The sequence below is a fragment of the Cetorhinus maximus genome, chromosome 31 (assembly GCF_964194155.1).
Source record: "Cetorhinus maximus chromosome 31, sCetMax3.hap1.1, whole genome shotgun sequence".
Classification (NCBI taxonomy): domain Eukaryota; kingdom Metazoa; phylum Chordata; class Chondrichthyes; order Lamniformes; family Cetorhinidae; genus Cetorhinus; species Cetorhinus maximus.
The window spans coordinates 6839654-6861896 of NC_135909.1; the positions used below are offsets into that span (position 1 = coordinate 6839654).

The 22243-nt window shown below is 51.4% G+C and overlaps 1 protein-coding gene across 1 annotated transcript in view; it reads right to left on the reverse strand.

The window, feature by feature from the left end:
- LOC144670177 (transmembrane protein 151B-like) overlaps window positions 1-21681 on the reverse strand; it is a 35033-nt gene extending 13352 nt beyond the window's left edge. Inside the window, exon 1 of the mRNA XM_078532651.1 lies at window positions 21160-21681. Coding sequence (XP_078388777.1) covers window positions 21160-21228 — 69 coding nt within the window. The 5' untranslated portion in view covers window positions 21229-21681. The remainder of the gene's footprint in view (window positions 1-21159) is intronic.
- Window positions 21682-22243: the final 562 nt, after the last annotated feature.

Consider the following 22243-nt stretch of genomic DNA (forward strand, 5'->3'; position numbering starts at 1 on the left):
TAAAGAGACCAAAGTTGCACACAACACTCCAGGTGTGGTTTTATAAAAGTGCTCTTAAGACATCTTTACTCCTAGACTCAAATCTTCTTGTAATAAAGGCCAACATACCATTTGCCTTCTTAATTGCTTGCTGTACCTGCATGTTAGCTTTCAGTGACTCATGAACAAGTCCCTTTTCAAGTTCACCACTTCCCAGCCTTGCGCTATTTAAGAAATCCTCTGTATTTCTGTTTTTCCCACTAAAGTGGATAAACCTCACATTTCTCCATATTGTATTCCAGCTGCCAAACTTTTGCCCGCTCACCTAGCCCCTCCAAGTCCCCTTGATGCATCTTTGCATCCTCCTCACAACTCACACTTCCATCTGGTTTTGTGTCATCTGCAAAATTGGAAATATTACATTTAATCCCCACATCCAAATCATTGATATAGATTGTGAATAGCTGGGGCCCCAAGCACTGATCCCTGCGGTACCCCACTAGTCACAGCCTGCCAACCTGAAAATGACCCATTTGTTCCTACTCTCTGTTTCCTGTCCGTTAACCAATCCTCAATCCATGCCAGTAAATTTCCCCCAATCCCACGTGCGCTAATTTTGTTTACTAACCTCTCGCGTGGGACCTTTATCAAAAGCTTTCTGAAAATCTAAATATACCACATCCGCCGGTTCCCCCTTATCTATTCTGCTAGTTACATCCTCAAAAGACTCCAACAGGTTTATTAAACATAATTTCCCCTTCATAAATCCATGCTGACTCAGCCCAAACCTATCATTATTTTTTTTAAGAGTCCTATTATCACATCCTTTATTATAGACTCTAGCATTTTCCCTACTACCAACATCAAACTGTTTTCTCTCGCCCTCATTCTTGAATAGTGGGGTTACATTTACTACCTTCCAATCTGCAGGAACAATTCCAGAATCTATTGAATTTTGAAAGATGATCACCAATGCATCTACTACCTCTACGGCCACCTCTTTCAACACTCTAGGATGTAGACCTTCAGGTCCAGGGAATTTATATACTTAAAGTCCCATTAATTTTTCTAGCACTATTTTTTTTTACTCACATTAATATCTTGCAGATCATTATCTACACTAGTCCCTCGATTCACCATTATTTCCAGGAGGTTTTTAGTATTTTCCTCTGTGAAGTCACACACTGGCCAGAATTTTCCCATCAGCGATTTGGGGGTGGGGCCCACTCGCCGAGGGGAAAATGACGCGGGATGACGTCGGGAGGAACCCCCGACATCATCCCGCCCCATGTAAGTATTCAGGAAGGCGGACGGACAGCGAGATCAGCTGTCCGCCCGCCGACCTGTCAATGGCCAATTGAGGCCATTGGCAGGATAATTAAGCCAATTAAAGGCCCTGCCCGGCCAACCTTAAGGCTGGTGGGCCGGCCAGGAGCCCCGGCAGGCAGTAGAGAAAACATGAAACCTCATCCACCGGCAGGATGAGGTTTCATGTCTGTTTTTGAAAAGTTTAATAAACTTTGTGATATTTATTAACATGTCCCATCTCGTGTGACATTGTCACATGAGGGGGACATCTTAATCATTTTTTTATTTTCCTATTTTTTAAGTTTATACAACTTTCAGCACTCTGCCTCAGACAGCACTTAGTCTCAGGGAGCTGTGCGCTCTCTTGCGTGCCTGCGCAAAAGAGCGCACCCTGACAGTTGGGGAATCCCTCCCGCCCCGCACAGGGAGAGCGTAGCGCTTCCCGTCGGGTGTCCCGCTGAGTGGGCTTTAATTGGCCCGCCCACTCAAAATGGCAGCAGGGCCCGTTTCGGCGGCGGCGACCGGCTGCCCGCCTGCCTCCGAGCCGGTGGGGCCCACCCGCCCGCCCGCCCATCAAGGGCAACATTCTGCCCAAAGTATTTGTTTAGTCTCTCTGCCATTGCCTTATTCCTGATTATAAATTCTCCTGACTCCACTTCTGACGGACCCACCTTTGATTTTGCTAATCTTTTCCTTCTTACATACCTATAGAAACTTCTACAGTCCATTTTTATGTTTCTCACTAGTTTACTTTCATATTCTATTTTACCCTTTCTTAATTTTTTTTCCTTGGTCCTCCTTTGCCGATTTCTAAAATGTTCCCAATTGTCAGGCTTACCTTTTTATTGGCCACTCTATCCGCCTTTCCCCTTGATCTAATACAATCCTTGATTTCTTTCATTAGCCATAGTTGGAACACTTTTGCTGGGTTTTTGTGCGTTAAAGGAATGTATTTTTGTTGCAAACTGTGTCAGTTCTTTAAATATTAGCCATTGCCTGTCTACCATCACACCTTTTAACGTTGTTTCCCAATCTACCATAGCCAACTTTCCCCTCATTCCTTCATAGTCTCCTTTGTTTAGATTTAAGATTTTAGTTTCTGATTGAGGTACATCACTTTCAAACTTAATGTAAAATTTTATAATATTATGATCACTCTTTCCTAAAGACTCCTTTGCAACATCATTAATTAGCCCTTTTCTCGTTGCACAATACTAAATCTAAGTTAGCCCATTTCCTAGTTAATTCCTCAACATACTGCTCTAGAAATTCATCTTGCATGCATTCCAAGAATTTGTCCTCCACAACATTAGTACCAACTAGGTTTACCCAGTCTATATGCAGATTGAAATCCTGCATAATTACTGTATTACCTTTGTTACACACACCTCTAATTTCCTGATTTATACTGTGATTTACATTACCATTGCTGTTAGGTGGCTGATAAACACCTCCCACCAATGTTTTCTGCCTCTTGCTGTTTCTTAGTTCCACCCAAACTGATTCTATGCCTTGATCTTTAGAACTAAGATCATCTCTCACTACAGTACTAACCCTCTTTAATTAACAGAGCTACCCCACCACTTTTTCCCAGCTTCCTGTCCTCTCTGAACGTCAGCTACCCTTGGATATTCAGGTCCCAGATTTGGTTTCCTTGTAGTCACGTCTCCGTAATGGCTATCAGGTCATACATATGAATTTCTATTTGAGCTGACAATTCATCTGTTTCATTGCGAATTCTACGGGCGTTCAGATACAGAGAACTTAATTCAGATTTTTTACTGCTTTTGTAAACTCTGGCCCTACCTGCTGGCATACTCAAGCTTGTAATCACTATCCATTCCTGCCGTACTCTCATTATCATTATCTTTACTGCTACCTTGATCATTTCCCTTTAATTTACTCAATGTTTCCCGACATGATCGCTTCCCCCCAACTATTTAGTTTAAAACCCTCTCTACAGCCCTAGTTACACTTGATAGAACACCAGCATAGTTCAGGTGTAGACAGTCCCAACAGTACAGCCTCCACTTTCCCAGGTACTGATGCCAGTGCCCCATGAACCAGAACTCACCTCTCCCACACCAGTCTTTGAGCCATGCATCTCTAACCTTATTTGTCCTATGCCAATTTGCACATGGCTCAGGTAAATACCCCAGAGATTATTACCTTTTGAGGTTCTACTTTCCAATTTGGTGCCCAGCTCCTCATACTCTCTATGCAAAACCTCATTCCTATGTCGTAGGTACCCACATGGACCATGATAATCGGATCCTCCCCCTCCCACTGCAAGTTCTTCTCCAGCCGAGCAGATATCCCGAACCCTGACACTGGGCAGACCACGCAGCCTTCTTGCTCTCGACTGCAGAGAACAGCGTCTATCCCCCTGACTATACTATCCCCTACTACCACTACATTCCTTTTAATCTCCCCCACTTGAATGTATTCATTGGACCGTGGCACCATGGTCAGCCTTCTCATCCACACTACAGCCTTCGTTCTTGTCCATACCAAGCTGCAAGAACCTCACACTCATTGCTCAGTTGCAAGGGTTGAGGCTCCTCCTCACTCCCACCTTCTCGATCCCCTTACCCGCCTGTTCTCGTAGTCACAGCCTCCTGCCCCTGACCAATGACCAAAGCGGGCGACGCCAACCTAAAGGGCGTGACTGCCTTCTGGAACAAAGTGTCCAGGTAACATTCCCCCTCCCTGACGCGTCGCAATGTCTGCAGCTCGGCCTCCGGCTCATTGCCCCTGAGGCGAAGCTCCTCCTCAAGTCGCAGGCTGGCACTACAGATGTGGCTGCCGTGGATTGCAATGACATCCAGGAGCTCCCACATGCTGCAGCTGTGACACGTCACCCATCCTGCCATCTTCACTGTGTTGATTAAATTGTTTTTTTCTCAATTAATTTGTAGCCCCCCTCTTCACCCGACTCACCGAAATCCCAGCCTCGACGCTCTTAGGAGAAAAAAAAAGCAAAAAAACTGCGGATGCTGGAAATCCAAAACAAAAATAAAAATACCTGGAAAAACTCAGCAGGTCGGGCAGCATCTGCGGAGAGGGACACAGTTAACGTTTCGAGTCCGCATGACTCTTCAACAGAACTAAGTAAAAATAGAAGAGAGGTTGAAATACCCACCCCACCCCTACTAGGGCTATCTGTGTCTTGCTTGTCCTGCTTTCTACCCTTAATTAGCACATTCCTTAGATAATATCACCACCTTCAACAACTCTTTGTCCTTTTGTCTATGACATCTTTTGGCAATCTCCACCTATCAATGGCCCTCTATCCAGCTCTACCTGTCACACACCCCCCTTAAACCAGCTTATATTTCACCTCTTTTCTATTTTTCCTTAGTTCTGTTGAAGAGTCATACGGACTTGAAACATTAACCGTGTTCCTCTCCGCAGATGCTGCCAGACCTGCTGACTCTTAGGAGAAAGCCTCATACCTCTACAGCCCTTTCCCAACCACAGGACGTCCTAAGTTGCTTTACGGCCAATGAAGTATGTTTTGCGGTGTCATCAGCGCTGTGATATAGGAAATGCACACAGGTGGCCTGCGCACAGCAAGCTCCCACGAACAGCAATGTGATAATGACCCAGATGCACTGCTTTTTAAAAAAAATTCTTTCCACGGGCTGTGGGCATTGCTGACTGGGCCAAAATTTTGCTATCCATCCCTGATTGCCCTGGAGAAGGTCCTTATGATCTGCTTGCAGCCTAGGTACACCCAGCGCAGTTAGGGAGGGGGGTTCCAGGATTTTGACCCAGCCACAGTGAAGGAACGGCCGATATATTTCCAAGTCAGGACGGTGAGTGACTTGGAGGGGAACTTCCAGTTGGTGGTGTTCCCCATGCGTCTGCTGCCCTTGTCCATATATTCTAGGTGGTAGAGGTCGCGGGTTTGGAAGGTGCTGTCGAAGGAGCCTCACTGCAAGAGCACCTTATAGGTCAGGTTTGTCCAACTCATGGCCTGTAGGCCGGGTTGTAGCCCCCGAGGCCTCTGATCTTGGTTCACCAAACACGTTGGACATTCAACTGACCGATATTTGAAAAAATGCTGTAAAGCCATTCAACCAATCACAGGCTGCTGATAGGCAAATGCAGAGTGAAACTGGCCTGGGATTGGACGAGCAGCAAACAGTAGGAGGTACTTTTTTTTTTAAGGTGCATTAACAGGGCCCAGGGGGCGAGAGTAGGGATGGGGGTGAGAGACGGGCCTAGGGATGGGGCAAGAGCGGGGCCCGGGAATGGGACGACAGCGGGTGGGGGGGAGGGCAAGGAGGGCCAGAGTAGGTCCCGAGGGGGGCTGGAGGAGGGGATGAAGAAGGCAGAACAGGGCCCAGCTGAGTGTGAGCGAGTGGATACAGGGAGGGGGAGAACGAGGGAGGAGGGGGAGATTGGTCAGGGACAGGAGGCCGGGACATGCGAGACAGGCGGGTAAGGGGGTCGAGAAGGTGGGAGTGGAGGAGACTCAACCCTTGCAATTGAGCAACAAGTTCGAGGTGCTTGCAGCTTGCGCAATGCAGGGAGAATGAGGGGGAAGAGGAGAGTGAGGGGGGAGGGGAGAGGAAAATGTGTGTGTGCACGCACGAGAGATAGAGAGGAGGGGGGCGAGAGGGAGGGGAGGTTGCGTGTCTGGCTCACTCCCAGTCTCAGGGTCTTCCTTCATCCTCACCCCTGCACACCAACATGTATTCTCACCCACTCTCACGGGGACTGGGAGTGAGCCGGACACACACACACACATACACACTCACACACACACACTCACTCACACACACTCACACACACTCACACACACACTCACACACACACACACACACTCACACACACACACACTCACACACACACACACACACACACACACACACTCACACACACACACACACACACACTCACTCACACACACACACTCACTCACACACACACACACATACACGCACTCACACACACACACACTCACACACACACACACTCACACACACACACTCACTCACACACACACTCACACACACACACACATACACACACTCACACACACTCAAACACACACACACACACTCACTCACACACACACACTCACACACACACACACACACATTCACACACACATACACACACTCACACACACACACACACACACACTCACACACACACACACACACACACACACACACACACTCGCCCTTTCACGCTCTAATGGACATCTTTCTTAATTGCGCATTTTTTTTTTAATTAGCAATTTATTGCTTTGACATTGTCTCTTTTTTGCTAAGCAAGTTGTTTCTTTTCATATCTCAGCATTTTTTTTTTTGGCACCAAACCTTATCTTTCCGAAATTTGCACATCAGGCCCCTTGAGTGAGAAAAAATTTGAAACGTGCCCCCCATCCCCCACCTCACCCCACCCCACACGAAAAGGTTAGACAAGCCTGTTGTAGATGGTACACACACTGCTGCTACTGTGCGTCGGTGGTGGAGGGAGTGAATGTTTTTGGATGTGGTGCCGATCAAGCGGGGCTGCTTTGTCCTTGATGGTGTCGAGCTTCTTGAGTGTTGTGGGAGCTGCACTCATCCAGACAAGTGGAGAGTATTCCATCACACTCCTGACTTGTGCCTTGTAGATGGTGGACAGGCTTTGGGGAGTCAGGGGTTGAGTTACTCTCCACAGAATTCCCAGCCTCTGACCTGCTCTTGTAGCCAATATCTAGCGATGTTTGGCTGAGGGGTAAATATTGGCCCCAGGAGACCGGGGCCTCGGTTGAACATCTCATTTGAAAGCCGGGATCTCCGACAGTGCGGCGCTCCCTCAATACTGCCCCTCCAACAGTGCGGTGCTCCCTCAATACTGCCCCTCCGACAGTGCGGCGCTCCCTCAATACTGCCCCTCCGACAGTGCAGCACTCCCTCAGTACTGACCCTCCGACAGTGCGGCGCTCCCTCAATACTGCCCCTCCGACATTTCGGCGCTCCCTCAATACTGCCCCTCCGACAGTGCGGCACTCCCTCAATACTGCCCCTCCGACAGTGCGGCGCTCCCTCAATACTGCCCCTCCGACAGTGCGACCCTCCCTCAGTACTGCCCCTCTGACAGTGCGGCGCTCCCTCAATACTGCCCCTCCGACAGTGCGGCGCTCCCTAGGCACTGACACTGGAGCATCGGCCTTGTTTCTTGTGCTCTGAAATGGGACCTGCACCCACAAGATCTGACTCAGAGGCTAGAGAGAGAGAGAAGCCACAATGTCTGAATCAGAGGCCAGGGGGATACCAGCTGAGCCCTGACTGACGCATTTGTGGCCGAGGGAGAGAGGGCGAGTGAGCATTTGTTTGTCTGTTAGTGTCTTGCGTTCATGTCTCTGCGTGCGTGGTTGCTGTGTGTCTGCCTGCGTTGGCAAGCAGAAGGGGGGGGATTTGGACTAGAGCCTAATCCGTGAACCTTCAGCTCCTCCAGGCCGTAAGTGGGGGGTGGGATCATTCTGCTAAAATCAAGCCGGAGGCCAGATATTAAAAGGAGAGAAGAGATGGGAGGGAGTGATGTAGCGAAAGTAGGGACTGTCCGTGGGTGGGGTGGGAGGGGACTCACAGAACCTCCACAAGATGGTCCTTTTAGATAGATCATGTTGCTCACAAACAGCGAGGCCAGCGAGTTAAGTGGCTGCAGATGAACTCCGAGTGGGGATCTGGAGTCGGAGGACTGGGTGGAAGATAGAATCTGTGGTTAGGTGAGAATTGTAACAGATAATGAGGTATTGAATGAGTCGATGCTTGGGGAGATGATTACAGAGTGTGGTTTTCTGTCTCGGTTGCTCGGGACGCTTGAAGCAGCTGAAGTGAAAATGTGATGCCCTCCCGGGGGCCAGGCCATCACTGGCGAACTGGTAAAGTGGGTGCCCCAACCGGCGAGCCACCCGCTGGGTTAACCCCGCGTCGCGAGGCGTGGGTCAGTCGATTTCTCCCTCGCCTCCGGGTCAGGAGGTCGTCGGTTCGATCTCCGCTCCGGCGCTTGAGGCTGTAATTCAGGTCAGCACGCCCAGGGTCGGCGCCGAGGGAGCGCCGCGCTGTACGAGGGTCGGCGCCGAGGGAGCGCCGCGCTGTCCGAGGGCCGGCGCCGAGGGAGCGCCGCGCTGTCCGAGGTGTCAGCGCCGAGGGAGCACCGCGCTGTCCGAGGGTCGGCGCCGAGGGAGCGCCGCGCTGTCCGAGGGTCGGCGCCGAGGGAGCGCCGCGCTGTCCGAGGGTCGGCGCCGAGGGAGCGCCGCGCTGTCCGAGGGTCGGCACCGAGGGAGCGCCGCGCTGTCCGAGGGTCGGCGCCGAGGGAGCACCGCGCTGTCCGAGGGTCGGCGCCGAGGGAGCGCCGCGCTGTCAGAGCATCAGCACAGAGGGAGCGCCGCACTGTCAGAGCATCAGTACTGAGGGAACGCCGCACTGTCAGCATCAGCACTGAGGGAGCGCCGCACTGTCAGAGCGTCAGCACTGAGGGAGCGCCGCGCTGTCAGAGCGTCAGCACTGAGGGAGCGCCGCGCTGTCGGAGGGTCAGCACTGAGGGAGCGCCGCGCTGTCGGAGGGTCAGCACTGAGGGAGCACCGTGCTGTCGGAGGGTCAGCACTGAGGGAGCGCCGTGCTGTCGGAGGGTCAGCACTGAGGGAGCGCCGCGCTGTCGGAGGGTCAGCACTGAGGGAGCGCCACACTGTCAGGGGGTCAGCACTGAGGGAGCGCCGTGCTGTCGGAGGGTCAGCACTGAGGGAGCGCCGTGCTGTCAGAGGGTCAGCACTGAGGGAGCGCCGCACTGTCAGAGGGTCAGCACTGAGGGAGCGCCGCGCTGTCGGAGGGTCAGCACTGAGGGAGCACCGCGCTGTCAGAGGGTCAGCGCCAAGGGAGCGCCGCGCTGTCCAAGGGTCAGCTGTCCGAGGGCAGGCGCCGCGCTGTCTCTCAAATGAGATGTTACACCGAGGTTCTCCTGTGCCCTCTCAGGTGGATCTAAAAGATCCCACAGCCACGATTGGAAATGGAGCAGGGGAGAGTTCTCTCCGGCGACGTGGGGGCCAATACTTATCCCTCAACCAACTTCACAAAAAACAGACTAACAGGGTCCTTCTCACGTTGCTGTTTGTGGGAGCTTGCTGTGCACATCTTGACTACATCTCTACATCACGGAGCGATACCATAATTACAGTCTTCACCTTTACAGACAGGTCTGTCGATGTGCATTTGGCCCCTTTTCTCCTTGTACAATCCCACTAATTCAAATTTATTGCAACAGCTTGCATTTATATAGTGTCCCAGGGAGCTTCAGAGGAATAACTATCAAACAAATTTTGATACTGTGCCAAAAGAAAAGAGGAGGTATTAAGATATCCTAATATCACGTGACCAAGAGCTCGGTCAAGGGGGCTCAGGAGCGTCTTAAAGGAGGGGGTGAGAGAGAGGCGGAGAGGTTTAGGGAGGGAATTCCAGAGCTTAGGGCGCCCCCCACCCCCAGGCAGCTGAAAGCACGGCCGCCCAATGGCGGAGAGTTTAAAATCGGAGTGTTGTGGTGGATGGGGGGGGATGTGGTGCGTGGGATGTACTAAAGGTCAGAATTAAAAGGAGCGCAGATATCTCAGGGGGTCGTACAACTGGAGGGGGTTACAGTGATAGGGAGGGGGAGAGCGACGAGGAGGCCAAGGAGAAAACGAGACTTTTAAAATTGAGGGGCTGCTTAAACTGGGACCAGTTTTGCTTAGCAGCGTGGAGGGAGGGGGTGGGGGTGGGGATGGGGGTGATAGGCCACTGAGACTTGGCGGGAGTTAGGATATGGCGAGTAGAGTGTCGGATGGCCTGATGCATCCGGCAGGTAGAACATGGGAGACTGGCCGGCAGCGAGATGGAATGGTTTTAGAGTTTTAGAGGTGACAAAGGGATGTCAGCTTGTGCCGACAGAGAGGGTCGGAGGACATTGGAGAGATGGGGAGGGGCCAGGCTGTGCAGGTATTTGAAAGGAGGGATAGGAATTTTTAACTACAGGCGGTGGTGGGGTGCTGGGAGCCAGCGTAGGTCAGCGAGTATAGGGGGGGCGGTGGGAGAACAGGACTTGGCGCGAGGTGAGATACAGGCAGTGGAGCTGTGAACGAACTGAAGTTTGTTCGAGGTGGCAGACCGGCCTTAAAGCATTGGAATTTCCTGTTCCAGATCATTAAAATAGTTTTCTTTCTCATTTCGCTAAACTGTAGGTGATCTCTCTCTTTCTCTCTCTCTTTCTCTGTGCTGTCCCTCCCCCTCTCTCCCCTTGACTTTCTGCAGTTGTTCGATGTAGTGCGGCGCTCCCTCAGTACTGACCCTCCGACAGTGCAGCACTCCCTCAGTACTGACCCTCCGACAGTGCAGCACTCCCTCTGTACTGACCCTCCGACAGTGCAGCACTCCCTCAGTACTGACCCTCCGACAGTGCAGCACTCCCTCAGTACTGACCCTCCGACAGTGCAGCACCCCCTCAGTACTGACCCTCTGACAGTGCAGCACTCCCTCAGTACTGACCCTCCGACAGTGCAGCACTCCCTCAGTACTGACCCTCCGACAGTGCAGCACTCCCTCAGCACCGCCCATCCGACAGTGCAGCGCTCCCTCAGTACTGACCCTCCGACAGTGCAGCACTCCCTCAGTACTGACCCTCCGACAGTGCAGCGCTCCCTCAGTACCGCCCATCCGACAGTGCAGCACTCCCTCAGTACCGCCCATCCAACAGTGCAGCACTCCCTCAGTACCGCCATCCGACAGTGCCGCGCTCCCTCAGTACCGCCCATCCGACAGTACAGCGTTCCCTCAGTACTGACCCTCCGACAGTGCAGCACTCCCTCAGTACTGACCCTCCGACAGTGCAGCGCTCCCTCAGTACCGCCCATCCGATAGTGCAGCACTCCCTCAGTACCGCCCATCCAACAGTGCAGCACTCCCTCAGTACCGCCATCCGACAGTGCAGCGCTCCCTCAGTACCGCTCATCCGACAGTGCAGCGCTCCCTCAGTACTGACCCTCCGACAGTGCAGCACTCCCTCAGTACCGCCATCCGACAGTGCAGCACTCCCTCAGTACCGGCCCTCTAACAGTGTGGCCCTCCATCAGTACTTCATTGGTGCTATTTGCCTGGATTTAAGAAGGCAGGTGGCCTTTATTAGCTGAGGCATAGAATATAAGAGCAGGGAGGTTATGCTGGAACTGTATAAAACTCTGGTTAGGCCACAGCTAGAGTATTGCGTGCAGTTCTGGAATCCGCATTATAGGAAGGATGTGATTGCACTAGAGAGAGTACAGAGGAGATTTACCAGGATGTTGCCTGGGCTGGAGAGTTTTAGTTATGCGGAGAGATTGGATAGACTGGGGTTATTTTCCCTGGAGCAGGGGAGATTGAGGGGGGACATGATTGAGATGTATAAAATTATGAGGGGTGTAGATAGGGTAGACAGGAAGGAACTTTCCCCCTTGGTGGAGGGATCAATAACCAGGGGGGATAGATTTAAGGTAAGGGGCAGGAGGTTTAGAGGGGATGTGAGGAAGAATTTTTTCACCCAGAGGGTGGTGGGAATCTGGAACTCACTGCCTGAAAGGGTGGTAGAGGCAGAAACCCTCATAACATTTAAGAAGTATTTGGATTTGCACTTGCGATGCCATGGCATACAAGGCTATGGGCCTAGTGCTGGAAAATGGGATTAGAATAGTTAGGTACTTGTTTGACTGGCACAGACTCGATGGGCCGAAGGGCCTTTTTCTGTGCTGTAGACCTCTATGACTCTATTCAATGATTACGAACTTAAGTCTCTGGAATAGGACTCGAATCCACAACCTTCTGACTCAGAGACAAGAAAGAGACTGATAAGAACTGAGACACTGCTATGAAAACACTTTTATAACATTCCTATCATTTACTTTAATGTCCCCCCCTCCACTATTTCTACCTCAGCCGTGCTCTGACTGTCTCAGGATTAAGGTTGCCAACTCTGCCTGGCCTTATTCCTGGAGGTTCAGTCACGTGACATCCCCATCTCCAATCGCTCATCCGGTCAAAGAGCTTTTCATTCCCCTCTCCAGGTATTTTTTTTTGTGACTGTTACAATCATGGGGTTTAAAAGATTGTTGTGTTTTGCAAATGTGTCTTTAATTTAAGGTAAACTAGATGGGGTCATGTGACCTTTTCTGAAGTCCGCTTGACAATAGGTCTGGGGAGGTTAAAGGTCAGAGGGTGGCCCATATTGTGTTACTGGGGCGATGGTATGAAGCTTCCACGGTTGAAGACGACGGCAGCAGCCTCTGAGTTCACAATGGGTCGACTCAGAGTCCCCAAAGTCTCACAAAGGTGTCGTAGGTATCAGGTTGTAAAAGGTTGTGTTGTAAACCATCCATTTACTACTGAGATGAAAGTGAGTTGGAATCAAGAATAGCTCATCAGCATTTCCACCTGGATGCAATGCTTTCCCACTGTCATGGGGGAAGAATGCAGAAGGAAGCCATTTTTTGAGATCAGGCTACAGTCTTCCCTATAAGACAATGAACATCACAGACAGCAGTTGTGGATGGGCAGCGGAGAGGAAGAGGCTGCTCGGCCTTGCGAGCTACCACAGGCGGAATCGAGGAGGGAGCCGGTCTCTGGTCAAAGAGACACCTCCCGCAGCCATCGAAGGATCCTGGGAGACTCGTCCCGGCTTGGCCGGAGGGAAGGAGCGTCACCGGGTCAGGCTTTACTGTGGGTGGTGGATTTAGGGAACCCTTTGAAAGCTAAGGCAAGCACCTGGGGGCTAGTCACTCAGAGTTACTACTCAACAGAACGAGGGTACGGGGAACCCACTGGAAGCTGGGAACACCTGTGGGCTGTTGGCTATAAGGACAGTAATTCGGTAGAGAGTGAGATGTGGTGAGTATAAAAGGGGGAACGCTCCTTGTGTAGCTTCAAGTCCAAAAAATTGTGTTTAGCCGATAGTGTTTTGGTCACTCGTTACAATAAAAGATTTAAAATGTGAAATTTTGCCGTGTCATCCTTTTCAGCTATTGTGTGGAGGTTCGAATTTCTTTTTAAATGTTGATCGGTCTCTGCGGGGCTCATAACAGTCATTAATAATCAAAAAGCGTCCAAAACGAATTTACTGCCCTCAGATTTTTCCCTCCTGCGTTTTGTTTCCCCAGTAGCGTCCTGACGATTAATCTCCAATCTCCTGGGTGGGCTTTTCACCCCCCACACCCCGCCCCCGCCACAGCACGTCCTCTCTTTACACTGCAGATCAGCCTCGTTCCTCGTTTTCACGCTCCCTATCGCTCCCCCAGTCTAGCTCTTCCGAGGACGAGGCTTTGCCCGGTATTCCAGCCACCCTGGCCGGACCTTGGGAACGACGTCAGGAGGATCCGATCCCAATCCAGAAATCCATCCGCCGCGTTTACATTGGCTGTCACCCACTTCGCTCAACAACCGGGTTCCTCCTTCCCTCCCAGCTTCCCCAGCCTCAACCTCCAGGATCCAATAACAAAACGTAAACTAACATAAAGGGTCCCTCGATAGATCAGAGCTTGAATATGGCTGAAGAGAGACACGTGTGCTGAGGAAGCTTTTCCTCGTTCGAGTCACACAGCTCATTCCTTCGGTTGTCCGGAATAGGCGGAGTACAGACTGTACTTAACCGGCCCGTGCTTACAAAACCCAACACAAAATGTCTACCGTTAGCTGTGATTCCACAATTGGGCAGCACTTGTTGAACAATCCTGAGTGCGCTAATAGCTACACTAACAAGCAATTTAAGATAATCAGTTGAGCTCGAAACATGGCTCATTTACACGTGCTAGAAGCAATATACACAGGGACCCGTGCTCTGCAAACAAAAGGAATATGTTCAAGCCCAGCGACTTTTTTGAATTACCCGGGAGCTTGGGGACCCTATAGTTGCCCGTTGTGCCGAGGGAGCGCCGCCCCGTCCGGAGGTGCAGTACCGAGGGAGCGCCGCCCCGTCCAGAGGGGCAGTACCGAGGGAGCGCCGCCCTGTCTGAGGGGCACTACCGAGGGAGCACCGCCCCATCCGAGGGGCAGTACTGAAGGAGCGCCGCCCCGTCCGGAGGGGCAATACCAAAGGAGCGCCGTCCCGTCCAAGGGGCAGTACCGAGGGAGCACCTCCCTGTCCGGAGGTGCTGTCCTTCTTGATGAGACATAAAGCGAGGCCCCTCTGAGGTGGAGGCTAAAGTTCCCATGGCGACTACTGGAGGAAGAGCAAGAGATTCTTCCCGGTATCCTGACGAACATTTATCCCTCACCCGACGTTACTGAACAAGCGACGATCTGGGTCATTGACACAGTGCTGCTTGTGGGATCTTGCTGTGCGCAAAATTGGCCAGCTGCAAGTGACCACACTTCAAAAGTACCGCAACTGGCCGTGAAGCGCTTCGGAAATGACCCGAGGCAGGGGTAAGGCGCTACATAAATGCAAACCTTTCTTTCGAGGGCGGGGATATGTTTATTCTAGAAGAGCAGAGCCTTTGGGGCGATTAGGATTTGAAAATAACGAAAGGATTTGACCGCTTCGGACTGGGTTAGACCAGTCGGTGAGAGCGAGGGGACCGAGCGTGTAAGTAATTTGGGCCTTAGAACCCGGCTCGATGATGGATTTCTTTTTTTTAAGTTTCCCCAGACGGTGGTCGATCTGGGGGAACGCGTTTCCAGGTGGTACAGTTTGGCCATGGCGCAGAACGAGACCATTCGGCCCATCGAGTCCTCGCCATCCGCGGTGCAGTCGAGTTCGGAGGGGGGGAGGGTCAGACAGAAGTTTTCGGGAATGCTTTTTGCTGCCTGAATTCTGTCTGAGAGTTTAGTTCTCATCGCTCTCTGGCTCAGGAGGTTTTATTTTATCTTATCTATCCTTTCATGGGGCGTGGGCATCGCTGGCAAGGCCAGCATTTGGTTGCCCTCGCTCGGCCATTTCAGGGGGGTGCAGTTAAGAGTCGACCCCATTTGCTGTGGGGTCTGGAGTCACATGCAGGCCAGACCAGGTTAAGGAGGGCAGATTTCCTTCCCTTAAAGGGGGAAATTAGTGAACTTGATGGGTTTTTACAACAATCGTTGACAGTTGTCATGGTCACCGTTACTGAGACGAGCTTTATAATTCCAGATTTGTTCATTGATTTAAGTTCCACCAGCTGCCGTGGTGGGATTTGAATCCGTGTCTCTCCAGAGCTCTGGGTTACTAGTCTAGTGATGTTACCACTACAACATCATCGCCCCCCTCAAAGGGGAGACAGAGAGAACTGGGGAGGGGTGCAGGATGCAGAGAGACGAGGCACTCAAGTCTATTTCTGTCTATCCTTACTGCAGGTTCATAGCCCCAGCCTTCACTGCTGGCTAATCACTCGGTATTCACACCTAAGGCTGGGGTGGGCAGGTATTTGGTCTCCCAGGGAACCGAGGGGTATAGGGGGTGGACGGGAAGGTGGAGTTGGAGCTCGAGAGCGGCGGTGAACACAATTGAAAGGTGGAGCAGGCTCGAAGGGCCGGGTGGTCCACTCCTGCTGCTATTTCTCATGTCATCTCCTTCGCCCCGAACCACTGATTCCAGGACAAGTACCGGAGACCCGTGTGCCCTGGGAATGGACTGTCAACCCAGTCCGTGACGACGTGTGCATTAGAAGCACAGAGCTCAAAGCAAGAAAGTTCTGCTGAACCTTTGTTAGTCATTGGTTAGGCCTCAGCCCGAAGCAGAGGATTCAGCTCTGGGCCCCGCACTTTAGGAAGGATGTCAAGGCCTCAGAGAGGGCACGGAGGAGATTTACTAGAATGGGACCAAGGGATGAGGGGCTTCCGTTAATGCAGAGAGGCTGGAGAAGCCGGGATTGTTCTCCTTAGAGCGGAGAAGGTTAAGGGGGAGATTTAATCGAGGCGTTTAACATCATGAGGGGGTTTGGACGGAGTAAATAAGGAGAAACTGTTTCCAGTGGCAGGAGGGTCGGTAACCAGAGGGGGACACAGATCGAAGAGAATCGGCAAAAGGACCAGAGGAGGGGGGAGATGAGGAGAATTTTATTTACGCAGCGAGTTGTTGTGATCTGGAAGGCGCTGCCTGAAAGGGCGGCGGAAGCAGATTCAATAGGAACTTTGAAAAGGGGGAATTGGATAAATACTTGAAAAGGAGGAATTTGTGGGGCAAGGTGGGGGGGGTGGGAAGAGCAGCAGGTGGATGGTGAGACTAATTGGATGGCTCTTTCAAAGAGCTAGCAGAGGCATGATGGGCTGAATGGCCTCCTCTACGGTTGATGAGCTGATTCAATAAATCTGGTGTCTTGCGGGTTGACGCCATTGGAAGATTGGCGTCACCTGGGCGTTTAAACGCCCCTCTCATTGGCACCCTCACAATAATTCTACAATTGGATTGCTCATGAACTCCTTCTTCTTCCTGAGCCCACCAGCGGATGGTCCGAAAATCGCCGACGGGCACAACTCGCACTCAACCGTCCCTTCAGGTTTGGGCACACGCTGATAAATGAATAGCGGGGGGAGGGTGGCATTTTGGGCGCCGCGCTGTAGGAAGGGGTGGCTTGAGGTCAGGGCTGCTCAACACGTTATCCAGCAGCCTCAGGAGGCTCATCGCAAATCCAGGGACCGCCCAACAGTTCTTCCGATTCGCGACTAAAAGGTGAGGAGGAGGCATTTGGTCAAGGGGAGCGTGATCGGGACGGCCGGGAGTTTTATTTTTCTTCTCCTTCGCCGGGGTGTGGGCATCGCTGGCCAGGCCAGCGTCCGTTGACCGGTGCATGGGTGTAACCTGGAAAGACTTGGCGGCCGCGGGTCATAATGTTGGCGTTGGCAGATGGCATGGGTGACTGGCGAGGGAGGCAGCAATAAACTTCAAGAGGGCACAGACAGGCTGGTGGAAAGCATGCGAAAGGCAGACGAAATTCAACCCAGAAAAATGTTTCTTTTTTTAAAATCTATTCTTGTGTGTGCGGGGGGGGGGGACGGCCAGCAATCGTTGCCCATGAACTGGGTAGCTTGCCGGGCCACTGCAGAGGGCAGTTAAGGGGCACAGCCATTGCTGAGGGTCTGGCGTCACCAGACCAGGTAGGTAGGTAAGGATGGCAGATTTCCTTTCCTAAACTCAAGGACCATTAGTGAACCAGGTTTATTTCTTTTTAAGACGACAATGGTCGTCACGGTCGCCGTGACTGAGACAGGAGCTTTCAATGCCAGATCTCGTTCATTGAGCAGCCATGGTGGGATTTGAACCCGTGACCCCCAGCCTGGGATTCCTAAATCCAGTGACATTACCACTGCGCCACCATCTCACCTAATGTGAGATGATATGCGTGAGCGAGAAGGGTAAAGTGAGGCAGCCCAAAGTCAAACGGTACAATTTTGAATGGGGCTTAAACAAACTCTATCCCTCGATCGGCATCACACACACACACACACACACACAAAAAAACCCCCCCAGATAATCTGGGCCATTATCACGTTGCTGTTTGTGGGAGCTTGCTGTGCGCAAAATGGCTGCCATGCTTCCTACATTACAAAGGTGACATCACTTCAAAAAGTACTTCATTGGCTGTAAAGTGCTTCAAGATGTCCGACGGCTGTGAAAAGCACCGTGCGGACGCAAGTCTTTCTTTTCCTTTCTCATCTTTTCCCTTTTTAAGACAGGCCTGGCACTCTTTGAGTCCGTACCTATGATACGGGCAGGGCAGGTTAACAAAGCCTCAGGGATGCCCGGCTGTATAAATAGAGGCACCGTGTACAAAAGCCCAGAGGCTTTGCTAAACCCACACAAGAGACCAGCTTGGCCCTAGCTGGGCTACTTCTGAGTCCAATTCTGAGTGCCAGCCCTCTAGGACGGGCGTGAAGGCTTTGGTGAGGAGGGTTACCATGGTGGTACCAGGGATGACGGGGACTTCAGTTACGTGTTTAAACGAAAGGAGTTGCTCTCCTTAGAGCAGCGAGGAGATCATCTGGTAGAGGTGTTCAAAACCTCCAAGGGTTTCCACGGAGGACATAAAGGGAAACTGTTTCCAACAGCTGCAGGGTTGGGAACCAGGGAGCACAGATCTAAGGTACTTGGCAAAAGAACCAAGGGGCAACATGAGGAAAACTGTTGTTTTAATCTGAAAAAGGCAGGTATCAACATAAATGTGTCATCCTTTTAAACCAGCATCAGATGTTAACTCCCATGCACCTATGATGCTATATTGGAACAATACTGAGGAGCAGCCACAACTCTTGTCCACAAATCCACACCATTCACAATTGCCGTGACTTTTGATCCAGCTTTCCTGCCAACACCCACCATTGTAGGTTGCTATGTCAACAATTCCCATTCAACTTTCCTACGTCAACTGTCACAGTGTAGCAACAGGCTCCGAGCACCAGGTGGCGTTGTGGAGAACCAGTTTGCAAAGCTTCCCAACAGCTGTGCCTATTTGGCACAATATATATGCAAAGCAATAGGATGGAGGGTTTAGAAGGCGACTCGTTTTGTTTTGCTTCACGATCTACGTTTTATCTGTGCTTTATTGATTCCCAGAACCGTTGCTCAAGCAACGTTCCCTCACAGGAGCACAGCACAAGAGACCATTCGGCCCGTCAAGTCTGCTCAGCCACCGAAAACAATCGTGGCTGATCTTGGGCTTCAACTCCACTTTCCCGCCCACTCTCCATATCCCTGGATTCCCTGAGAAACCAAAAAAAATAAATAAATCTGTCTATCCCGCAGCCTTAATTGCGTTCAACGATGGAGCATCCACAACCCGCTAGAGAATTCCAGCGGTTAGGAAGTTGTCTCAGTGCATCCCTCCTCCCAATCGCAAACCCTGACCCTGCCACATTCCCTTCATCCTCTGAACAATTTATATTTTATATCCTGGGACACAGGGCTTCGGGGCAGGAGTAGGCCGCTCGAGCCTGCTCCGCCATTCAGTAGGATCGTGGCTGATCTGGTTGTGGTCGCAACTCCATTTTCCCCGCCTGCCCCTTCCTCATAACCCTTGACCCTCTTGTCCATCAAAAATCCGCCTAATTCTGCCGTTGATGTACTCAACGAGCCAGCCTCAACTGCTTTCTGGGGAAGAGAATTCCACAGACTACGGACTCGCAGAGTGAAAGTTTCTCCTGGTCGCTATCTTAAATGGGAGACCTCTTATTATTAAACTGTGTCCCCCTAGATCTGGTCTCCTGAAAGAGCAATGGAAGCAGATTCAATAATGACAACAGTTCAACAAATAGATCTGGGAATTCATGTGTGTAGACCTTTGAAGGTGACAGGACACAGTGAGAGAGGACTTAGCAAAGCACTGGGGATCTTGGGCTTCATAAATAGAGGCACTGAGTACAAAAGCAAGCTGAGTCTTTATAAAGCTCTGGTTAGGTCACAACTAGAGCATTGTGTCCAGTTCTGGTCACCGTGCTTTGGGAAGGACGTGAGGGTCTTTGAGAGGGTTGCGGGGGAGATTGACCAGAACGGTCCCAGGGATGAGGGGATTTTAGCGACATGGGTTAGGGGTTGGAGAAGCTGGGGTTGTTCTCCTTGGGGCAAAGGAGATTAAGGGGGGGGATTTGATAGAGGTGGACAAGATGATGACAGGTTTGGATGAGGTAGACAAAGGGAAGCTGTTCCCATTGGCTGATGGGACAAGGATTAGGCCGGGTGGGCACAGGTTGAAGGTTTTGGGCAAGGAGGGGATGTGAGGAGGAACTTTTTTTTTCGCAGTGAGTAGTGGTGACCTGGAACTCGCTGCCCACGAGGTGGGGTGGAAGCAGAGACGATGAACGATTTCAAAAGGAAATTGGATGGGCGCTGGAGGGAAATGAACTTGCAGGGATACGGGGATAGAGCAGGGTCGGAATGGGACAGACTGGATTGGTGTACGGAGAGCGAGCATGGACTCGATAGGCCGAATGGCCTCCTTCTGTGCCATAACGACTCTGTAACTTTCAAAAAAAAGGGGGGGGGGGGGCGGTGGGTAGCAGGACTAATTGGATGGCTCTTGCAAAGAGCCAGCACAGAGCGCGATGGGCCAAACGGCCTCCTCTCGCACAGTTTGGCTCACTCGCTGCAGGAGTTAGGGGGGTTCGGTGGGGGGTTGCGTCTTTAAACAGTGGGACTCTTAAAGTCCCTTCCCTCCCAGCTTCCTCAGGGCAGCTGTGTGTAAAGAGCTGACCATTCATGAGATGTTAACAAGTTAAATCCTCCCCTCCCCACCACCACCCTCCATTCCTCCCCCCCTCCCCCTCCAACACCACCTTGGGCAAAATCAACAATACTATCAAGTGACACCAGCAAGATGCCCTTTGCCAACCCCTCACGAGCCCGTTGCTTCCAAAGCTGGAGACGACAATGTCAGGGAGAGAGAGAGAGAGAGGTGTAAGAGCGAATCTTTCACTGCAATGCAGCCATTTCCAATCCTGAAATATCACCTCCACCCCCAACCCCACTCCAACCACCCACCCACCCATCTCTGGTCACCACCACTACCACCCAAAAATAAAATGGGGAGGGAGGGGTGGGGAGAAAAAAAATGAATGACATTCCATTTTAGGCTAGAGAGAAAAATAAATGAACAATATCCATCAGCTCGCAGAGCTACCGACTGGTTAAGACACCAGCTTCTGTGTTTAAGGTTAAAGATGGGTTGGAGGATGGAGATTATTATTTGGGGTGTCAGTGTGAAAGGTGTGGAGTGTGTCTTCTTGTGTGTCTGTGGTTGTTTTTAGCTACAATCCTCCTTCCTTTGAGGGGTGGGGGGTGTTTATTTCCTTGGGTACCCACAATCTTTTTTGACATGAACAAACTGGGACCCAGGGATGAAGGGCTCTCTTCTCTCTCCCCTCTCCCTCTCCCCTCTCCCCTCCCCTCCACTTAAGATCTGGTTGAAACTCTCACCTCCTCTCTGGCATCTTGCAGGCTCGGGGTGGTTCCTCCGTTCGTCGCCGCCGCCGACACACTCTGCATTATCCGTTTCAGCCTCCCAGGCAAGAATCGAGCCCAGCAAAAACGCCATGTGCAGGCAGGCAACTCATTTCCAATCAGCGGGGGGAAAAGAGGCTGACTTCCAGGACACGACTGTGTGTGTGTGTGTGTGAGAGAGGAGAGAAAGAGAGACAGAGAAGAGGAGACAGAGAGAGAGGAGAGAAGGGAGAAACAGAGACAGACAGAGACAGAGAGAAGGGAGACAGACAGAGACAGAGAGAAGGAGAGAAGGGAGACAGAGAGAGAGAGAGAGAGAAGGAGAGAAAGGGAGAAACAGAGACAGAGAGAGACAGACCCAGCTCCCAATTCAGTCCTTCTCAAGCTCAGGGCTCATTCCCTCCCCCTTTAAGACACTGTGTGTGTACGAGGGATCTTGCATTCACCTCCCATGACAGCAGCTCAGACTTTGTGCATCTCCCTCACACATGCCAATCCACATCTACCTTGTTGTACAAGGGGAAAACAAGCTATTGATGGCCCTGACTTAAACCCACCCCACACCCCACCTTCTTCTTATTAATAATAATAAAAAAAAACAGAAAATAACTGCTTGGATCAATAGTAAGTATGACATGCTTAAACCCGACCTATTGTCCCTGCAATCCACACTTGGTGTTTCATATAAATAGCTGACGTCAGCTACCTTGCTTCAGATTCCCATCTCCTTCAGTATTTAAAGGGGCAGTGTCTGCATTTTTTTGAGAGGGAGGGGTGGGGTTGAAGTTGGGTGGGTGGGGAGAATACCCAGGACTGGCTGTCTGGCATGTCAGTTACAGGGAGAAACTCTTTCGAGTTATCAACAGTCACAGATTGCAACTCTTTTCGAGTACAATCACAGTTCTTGGTTTTCCGGGAGTGGGACATGAACCCACAACCCTCTGATTCAAAGGCAAGGGTGCTATGAACTGAGCCACAGCTGACACCTCAGTTATGGGGAGAAAGCGGGAGCAGGGTGTTGAGTTGGATGATCAGCCGCGCTCACAGTGAATGGCGGAGC